The 10,053-nt window shown below is 34.6% G+C and overlaps 1 protein-coding gene across 1 annotated transcript; it reads left to right on the top strand.

Moving 5' to 3' along the window:
* The first annotated feature begins 769 nt into the window (after nt 1-769).
* LOC105625032 (protein krueppel-like) lies at nt 770-9,645 on the top strand. The gene is made up of 3 exons (XM_012206377.1): nt 770-809; nt 7,589-8,252; nt 8,964-9,645. The coding sequence occupies exons 1-3, from the start codon at nt 770-772 to the stop codon at nt 9,643-9,645; spliced, it is 1,386 nt and encodes a 461-aa protein (XP_012061767.1).
* Nucleotides 9,646-10,053: the final 408 nt, after the last annotated feature.

Raw genomic sequence — 10,053 nt, 5'->3', positions numbered from 1 at the left:
TGCGATCATCCCCTCGCACTGTCATTCCGCTCCGTCTTTCTCTTCCATTCTCATTTTATCTCTTTCTCTCTCTCTCTCTCTCTCTCTTTCTCTCTTTCTCCCTTGGAGAACTTATTTCTTACCTTTTCTCTCCCTCCTCGTACTCCATCTTCCGCGCACAGACTAACCCGCACGTCCCAGCAACTCGCGCATCCGGGGTTGCGATTCGAGAGGCCGAGAGGGTAGCGCACGCCTGGTGGGGAACATGAGCGGCTCGAGTGGGGCGGCAGCAGGGGTGGGGGATGTTTGACTACCAGCGAGCGACTCGGTTGTCACTTAGTATTGGGTTAGGTCAGCCCGAGGTTTACATCGTTCGTTAATAGTTGTCGGTCGTTCGTACGATCGTAGCACGATTTTTGCTCGTTCGTCCAGTTATACCTTAGCTTAGTAATCAATCAACTAAGAACGCGATATCCTCGTGATATACTTGAACAGTACATTAGATATCTCACTCGTGATCGACGTACCGGAGTATGTCGGATATTCATTTGTGCTGATTTTTATTGAATCTCTCTCGGATGCATCTTCTACCACGGGGAAACAAACGAGAACGACTGACAGCGACATTCGTTTTTTAATCACGCAGCCATTGGTGTAGTTTCGCGTCGCGGCAGCGCGCCTCCGTTTCTGCATCTCGTCGCGAGTGATGATCACGTTGTGCTCCAGAAGAAGACCGGACGAAATGTCAAAGTGAGAAACAACTGGAAACAACCGTACGGACTACCGTAGCATGGCACTGTCTTGTATGTGCGAAGTGCAGATTTACAAAGGTATCCTTTCTTTTTCTTTGTCGGTGTAGAATTGCATAAACTTAGTTTTGGGTAAACCATGAAAATTGCATGTATCCCTTTAGTCTCAGAAGAGAAACCGAAAATATACTCTTCCGTTGGGAAATTGCAATAAATTTGCTGTTTTTGGCATTTAGAAATTTTACCCTTTTCTGTTTCCAACAAAACGTTATTTAATGCAATTTGGCTTCTCTTCTTTTATCAAGAAAAATTATTACTCTTACGGACTTCGTTTTTGGCTTTTAATATTGTTTATTTCTTTGCACAAACCGAAAATATACCCTTCCGTTAGGAAATTGCAATAAATTTACTGTTATTTGCTTGCCATTTAGAAATTTTACTCTTCTCTGTTTTCAACGGAACGTTATTTAATGCAATTTGGTTTCTCTTCTTCTACTAAGAAGATACATTATTACTCTTACGGACTCCGTTTTTGGCTTTTAATATTGCCTATTTCTTTGCACAAACGGGTTTTTAAATGGCTTCCAGCGAAAACTCTTTCTGGCGAAATTTGACAATAAAACTGTTGTAATACAGGGGATGTTGTTACATCGATCACGCATTGTTTGCTATTTTTCTTTTTTTATTCGCATCCGGCAACAATCTGCCGGATGTTGGCCTCGAATGAAAGTGAAAATGTAGGTGGTGCGTCGACGCTTTAATATATATAGAAACAAACAGATAGAGAGAGAAAGAGAAAGAGAGAGAAGGAGGAGGAATAGAAAACGAGAAGAGAGAGAACAATTTCGTAGTTTCTTAAGAGTCGTGCGACTTCTTGGCATACCGCCAGAATCTAAAAGTATCTACGACGATACGACGCACATACGTTGTGACACATCGTAAACATCGATAGTCCCCGGAGAAACTAAGCTAAATCGCCCAGCGCGAAAGGAGCGGTAAAGAGATTGTTGGAAAAATTAAATTCGTATCGCTAATGACTCGCGAAGCGGTGCGACGCAACGCGACGCGACACGACGCGACGCGCGGCATCTAAAAATAATCACTGCTATTGCTTCGGAATGCCCGGCACGCTTCTCCCTCTCTCGTGACGACCCTTGTGTCTCCATAATCGCGCTTTTCTTAAACCGGTGAGATTCGACCTTTCTGGTTAGGTATTTAAATCGTCAGCTCTTACGATGATACTCGAATTCTGATACTTATACTTGAGGTCTATTTTTTTTTATAGCTAACGCACGCTTTGTATACACAGAAAATTATTTTCGAAATATTAGAAATTATTATAATTTAAAAAAATTATTATGTATTCAAAACAAGAATTTTTTTTTGAAAAACATAAAATTAATCAAACAAACAATATAATCAACAAATCGAATTTCTTGTAATTTAATAATTTTTGATTGAAGCACTAAATTAACTAGGATTCAGAATATTTTGAATAAATTTGATGCTTGTGACGAACTTATGATAAAAATGATAAAGTATTATGATAAAGTTGTGATAATCATTTAAAATACTTGAAACGAATCATTATTTGCGTACAGTATTTTTCTGTGTGTACATGGAAAGAACAATTTTGCTGAAATATTAAAAATTTAGCTAGATTGAAAATAATTTTCTTGGATTATGAAAATAATTCAAGAAAGGATTATGTAGAATTCTCAATTATAATGAGCATTATAGCCGTAAAAAATTTTGACATTATAGCAATCAGCTTGAGAGTTCTAATTATTTTACTGGTTTAATAAAATTATTGTCAGATATGTATTTAACTAAATTTTCAGATACTTTAGCAAAATCATTCTTTCCGTGTAAGTGATGAAGTCGGCATACATTTGATAAAAGTAGAAGAAAAGTTCTGGTGCAGAAAAGGAACTTATTGTAGGATTAAAAATCGTTAGTCATCCAAAACAATACTTTATATTTTTAGATATGAAATATGTATAAGCATCAAAAAAAACCTTTATGTTTCATGATTTAAGCAGGGCAATTTTTGCAATTTTTACCGCATCTGAAATATTGCTCAGAAAAAGATACCGTTAACTTAAAAAACTGGTGTAATATATAACATCGGTACAGGAACACAAATTTTCAAATTTTTAACTAGTCAGGGCTGTGCGAAAAAGATCAACCGTAAAGTTACGACAAAATAGACAATAGAAAATTCTATAAAAGGATTGCAAGACCGATAATAAAAAAAACAGCTGATATAAATTTTGCCGACATTGTAATTTTTGTATTTGAAAAATTGACAATTCGGCATATTTCGGCATATTTTTTACTACTTTTACGAACAGCAAATATTTCGCGTAGATATTTTTGTTAGTCGTGAAAATTGCTTGTATTTCGTCTCTCTAGTCCAATAAATATATAATATAAAAATATACAGATTCCAAAGAAATAAATCTAAATCAAGTAATTAAAGTCAATACGAACCGATATCAAGTAACTGTGTATAAAAAATTTTTGTATTAATAATTCTATCAGATGTTTCGATCCTCATTTTGTGAGTCTCACAGAATGTATCACTGACAAATTCACAAATTAATGATATCTCAATACAATAAACCAATAAATTGAACTTTATACTTAAATGTACATATCGCGAAAAAATAATCGAAGATAATAATAGAAAAAAATCCAAGTGATAAACAAACGTTTTTATTTAATTAAACAAACGTTTCAGTATTTGGTAGAATATCTAAACTGTTAGTGTCAAAGTTAAACTTTCAATTATTATATACTGTTGGAAGATTTGTGTCAAATATAATACATTTTATATATTCCAAACGGTCCATTAATAATTTTTGTGTTCATTTAATATTAAGATGTTGGAAAACAAAATAGATATTAAGTAAAAAATTACAAAAAAAATAATACTAACACAGTTTGCAAACAAACTCTGGAAGTATATTTTTTTAAATAAAATTAACATTTATATATTAAATTAATATGTACTTTATTCATTTATTGTAGAATTTATGTTTTAACACATTATTTTTATGTTACTTATTCATTTATTGATAGATTATGTTATTTTGAAACGAACATAGAAACGTTAAACATCAATTTAACATAAAATCTTTAAGTAACATAAAAATAATCACATTGTTAAATTAACAATACATTATTGTGATTATGTTATATTTCAACGTCAAATACAACGTTTTTTTTAGTAACAAAATGACACAATTTATAAGTAAGTGAACAAATAACATAAAAATAATGTATTTTAACGTAAATGTTATAATTTTATTGAAAAAAAAATAATATACTTCCATGATTTGTTTACAAACTATGTCAATATTATTCTTTTGTATTTATTCTTTTACTAATATTAATAATATTTGTGTAACCTTCTGACTTATTCATTTCTTGTATTAAATTAATCTTAAAAAATTTTATTAGTAATACAATGAAGAAGATCCAAAGCGAGAATCGAAACGAATAAATACAGACATAGAGCTTAATTTAAGGTTTAGCCTGTATTAGTATCTCCAAGAGTATTCGCGCTAAAACTACAAGGGTTGCGACCAATTAGGGAGTAGACGCAAGCGGGGGTGGTACTCCTGACGTCGCGTTGCCAAGGAACGGCGATTGTAGGCTGTAAGGATCGCCGTTAAGAGAATTTTAGGGTAGTGGGAAGAAAAAAGAGGGGAATAAGAGACCGTACTCTTATTGATTCAACGACGCTACTTTCTATAAATAATCTATTAATTAGCTTACAATAATTGAACGTGGATCACCATTAGTTATTGTTTCCTCATTTTGTCTCGTTAAAAAAGCGCAAAAAAACATTCGGAAATATTCTTTTTTGCCGATTGCCTGAACGCTCATCGAAGTGTCGTTTGAATTCGTATTCGTTAAATACTTTTTGTTTTATTATATAAGATTATATAAGATTATATAAGAGAAATCTCTAAATATAATGTGTGACGTCAATTCATAGAATTCCTATAGAAGCAGCAACCTTTTGGTTAGGTTCTGACTTTCAAAAAAGGATTTGCAGCAACCTATGTGCCGGTATCCGCTCGATTGTGAACTAATCGCACATATTTATCAAAGAACAAAAGAAATATACCCGAGGTTGCTAATGTAGAGATAGAAATTTACATCATATCCCTTATTATATACACATTATTTCAAAGAATATTGTCTCATTATACAGTTTTTTGTTAGTAGATTATCATAATATTTAAAACAAATAATTAAATTTTTTATTTAAGGTTCTTGTTCACTCATCATTATCTCAGATTGTGCATCAAAAGCGAGAAAATGCAAAATAAAAATTTTTGCAAAATATATTTTTAAGAAAATATGTTTCAACAAAACAATACTTACAATCGATAAAGCCGCGACTAAAAAAACATATCTAAAATTCTGATTTTGATTTGTTAATTAATAAATAATTATTTATCTAGAAATTAATTATGCACAACAAAATCGTGATATTTTTTTTTCTTTCGACTGCGTTCAAAATTTTGCATATGTCCATTAAAAAAAAACTAGTATAATGTCGAATAAATTACAATTAAGCTATTGTAATCAACTTTACGTAATAATAAAGGTACTTAAATTGTAATGTGACCTATATAGTTTGTATTTTCATTTTGCTATTTATTTATAAATACTATGACTATCTTTTCGTCCTAGTTCAGAAAATGGCTCACAATCAAGTAACATACACACTGTATCTTTAAAAAATTATAGAAATTTGTTTGGTTTCCTTAATTTAAAAAAATTATAATTTTTATGTTATTATGGCAACATCATTATACAAGGTGGAACAGTTACTCTATTCATCTAGAATGTCTCCGCTATTTTTAAAGATGAAATAATTTTTTACTGAAGTTGCATAACATCAAGAGGGATATAATATGCTACTAATAATAGTTTTTCTATGATCTCTATTTTTTTAATAGAATTATATGATTTTTTTACAGTATGATTCTTCTAATTATTCTTCATGTAAAAGTATTAAGATAAAAGTATAAAAAAACCAATACTATTTACATGTTTTATATTTACTTTATTGTGGTGGATTTTAACATAAAATGTTAAATATCTCGTACATTACTTACTAATTTTTCGATACTTCTATCTATACCTTTTTTACATAGAGGAATTATATTACATAAAAAAATTATAATTTCATTTTAAAAATGGTGAAATCTCTTCGAAACGTATAGAAAAATCATTAGTAGCATATTATATCCTTCTTAATGCTTCTTCAGTAAATAAATTATTTTATATCTTTAAAAATAGGAAATATTCTAAGTGGATAGAGTTACTGTTCCACCCTATTTATATGGCCAACGTTTCGTAATATCATGACTATCTTTTGCCTAAAAATCAGATAAGATGGCCAATGCATAATATTATAAATGCAATAATGTTTTGCTAATATTAAATTTTTGAAGTTTTTTTTAATTTCAATAATATTACTTTAAGTTTCAATGAAGTGATATACCAAACGCGCTATTAAAAATAATTTAAAAAGAGTATGTTTTTGCATTTAAAACAATTATGTTTTATCAGAGTTTACTTTACATTTTTTATAATTGTCCTGCATTCTTATTCCATATTCTTATTCCTTCTCCTCTCCTTCTTTAGCTGCAACTTTTCACAATTTTCTTAAGATATTACTTTTCACAAGATCTAAATCTTCATTTCAATTTAGTATTATCTTCCAAAGCATGCATATCTAAATATAATTTGCAAGAATTTTTATTGTGTGCTTTCTCGCTTCTGATGTCATAGTCTGAGATAATAGGGCAAGTGAGTGAACAAAAGCCTCAATTATCTAAATTTGACCATTGGAAATTGTGATCGTACAAACTCATAGCTTTATTGACGGACATCCCTTTCGATTTTGGCATTCTGATAAGCGTGAGTATATACATCGATAAAGTCGTTGGCCCCGGAATCGAAGAGGCGGTACGTCGTAGACGCGTAGGTGGATAGCCGGAGCTTTATGAATGAACTCTCGCGTAGTCAGGAGTGTGAGTGAATGGAGGAGGATCCAGTCCTCACCTCACGTGCGAGCGACATGTGTGGGAGGGCAAGTTGAGAATGGTAGGGAAGAGAGAGGAAAGAAAGAGAAGAAAGAGCGTGGGAAACATCTGAGAAAGAGAAAGAGAGAAAAAGTGAGAAAGTAGGGGTGGGAACGTGAGGAGAGGTCTTTGGATTCGCAGATCACATACGTGCACATTCGTGCAATCATACGATTTATCTGTCCTTTTGTTTACACTAATCTCACTGGATTGTTTCGATAATATAACGAGTTGCCGACGGATATTTTTGATATTTACGTTTACATTTTACTCCATACTTAAGATGCGAATGACAAAATATGTGTTTTAGTAAACGAAAAGGACGGTTTTGCTGAAGTATCTAAAAATTTAGATAGATACAGAAAATAATTTTGTTCGATCAAAATAACTATATGGGGATTATTGGTTGTTAGAAACTTTGTTGTTCAAAACTTTTTGCAACATTACTCATCATGCTTACTACGTTAATTCATCATGCTTGCTATGTTGAGTAACATTACTCATCATGATTGCTACGTGATTATTTTGATAGTCCAACAAAATTATTCTCAGATCGATATCTAGTCAAATTTTTAGATACTTTAGAAAAATAATCTTTATCGTTATAAAGTTTTTTTTTCGTATAATCATTTTACGTGTTAAGCATTAAAATGTTATACGTAATTGTACTTTCACGAATTAACGTATGTTTCGCCACATATATATATATATATCTATATATGCATGTATATGTCTCTCCATTAAGTCCAGGATTCCTGATCAGTCAGTACCTGGGCATGATGCAAGATCCCGAGAATAGCACTCAACTTGACAGCGCGTCGCAGAGGATGTTTTCTATGTTCGATCCAACAACGGCAAGATTACCACCAATGACCCAGGAGCAGCTGATCGTTGCTAATCAAAGGATGAGCATGGCTCTGCTATCAGCCGCGAGACTTCCTGTATTACACGCCAGCCTTGCCTCTCCGTCGCTCTATGCGTCTCCGCAGAATCTCTTCGGGAATTGGATACCACGAATCGCATCCTCGCCGCCTTCCTCTCTTCGCCCACTGTCAGAAGTATCGCCGGCTCCCAATATGAAGCCCTCGTCTCGGCGCAATAACAATAACAACAATAATAACAATAATAACAATAATGATAACAATGACAACAACAATATGAATGATGACGATAGAATTGTCAGGAGGGGTCGCGCCGCGAAAAGGAAACCCACTAAAGTGAAAGTGGAGGCTGCGGCGGAAGGTGCGGATCCGGTCAGTCCTTCCGTTAGTCCTGAGACGACGAAGGATGGCAAAGATAAAGTCTTCACTTGCGGAGTGTGCCAGAGATCTTTCGGGTACAAGCATGTGCTCCAGAATCACGAACGCACGCATACGGGCGAAAAACCTTTTCAATGCCAGGAATGTCAGAAAAGGTGAGTCTCCACTATCGATCGCACGATGTCTTTTCTCGTGATTTCTCCAAGTCACGACAGACAAAATCTTCGTGAAACGAATCATTATCACGTAACATCAATTTAATAAATATACGACACAAACAAACGATGTTTTATGTCAAAGAAAGAAAAGTGTTTGGTACTTGTAACTGCATGATAAAGTAATTATGATTAAATTAGGAATTCCATTTTTATAATTATTGTATCTAATGCTAGTAACATTTGTATCGCATAAAAAATTGCCTAGCTACTACTGTCCCAAAGAATCAAAGATTAAAATTAATTTAATTTTATAGGTCATTAAAATTATTAGAGTCAATTAGTCAGGTTAGAACCTCTCAGTAATTTTTATACCTAATTTGAATCGCATATAATAATATAATTTTGAAACTCATTATCATTAGGTAGATTTACCGCACATATTTTTAGATCGAATAAAGGCTAATTTACTCGTCTTGGTTTAGTATGTATGAAACTATAAATATATAATTATTGTTAATACATATTGTTAATACATAACATTATAGATTAATAATTATAAAACTAGAGCTCTTAATTATAATTATTTTACTATGCAATTACAGTCACAAATACCAAACATTTTTCTCTCAGTGTACGGTTCTGACATCTTTCAGTTCGTTCATTGAAGTCGCGAATTCAGCCAATAATCCTTGATCTTTGACTTTGCAGATTTACCCGGGACCATCACCTGAAGACGCACATGCGGCTTCATACGGGCGAAAAACCTTATAAATGCAAATTTTGCGAACGAAAGTTCGTCCAGGTGGCGAATCTCCGCCGTCATCTACGTGTACACACGGGCGAGCGTCCGTACGCTTGCGACATGTGCACGTCCAGGTTCAGCGACTCGAATCAGCTGAAGGCGCATATGCTGATACACAACAACGAGAAACCGTTCGAGTGCGAGATATGTCAAATGCGTTTCAGAAGGCGGCATCATTTGCAGCAACACAGGTGCAGTAATGGCGCAGTGCAGGAGTCTCCACCGGAGGCCGAGTCACCCCCGTCATTAAACAGTGACGAGCTCGACTCGGAGGAATACGTCGATGTTGACGCTGATGTTGACATTGACACAGAGCAGGCGCCGGAAGAAGAACCGCTCAACAGATACATCACGCCAATCAACAGATTATCTCGCCATCTTCGAATTAACCCCGAGCGAAACGGCCCTGTATACCCGGCCTCGATGGCGCTGAATCCTCCTCCAGTTGTTTTGCCAATGCAAACGGAACCTGAGGACTTGTCAATGAACAAGTCGTTCTCGCGGGGATCGCACTCTGGGGGTAGCGATAATTCGTCGCTGAACGCCGACGTCAGTGAGACTAATCCGGAAGAGGATGACAGCTCCTAGTAAAGTCTCGCCGGTACGTAGAGAAAATTGCGTGAACAATGCTCTTACCGTGCCGTCCTTGACATCGGGCAATATAATAAGGGTGTTATTTACACGGTATTCTCTTGTATAAGGCTTCATTGTCTCACGTGATAGATTATGGATTACGCTCGAAGCGCTCGTGAAGAAGCGCATCCCGCGAAGTCTTTGTCGTGTATATAGTTTCAGAAGAAGAGCATGTGTGTCCTCGTAAGTGGCACGCGCCGTTGCGTTGACGAGAGGAGAGAATATAGCTGTTCGGATTGGATATACTGGTATACAAGTTCCTCTGACAGTAAAAAATAGCGGGGAAAGAGTGACGACGGCCCATCAGTCCACTGTCGCCGTTCTGGGTTTTCACAGTATCTGCTATTACATCATGTTGTTACA

Source organism: Atta cephalotes (assembly GCF_000143395.1).
Source record: "Atta cephalotes unplaced genomic scaffold scaffold00003, whole genome shotgun sequence".
Taxonomy (NCBI): Eukaryota; Metazoa; Arthropoda; class Insecta; order Hymenoptera; family Formicidae; genus Atta; species Atta cephalotes.
Note: the sequence above shows the minus strand (reverse complement) of the source record. Positions and strands in the feature narration are given on the sequence as shown.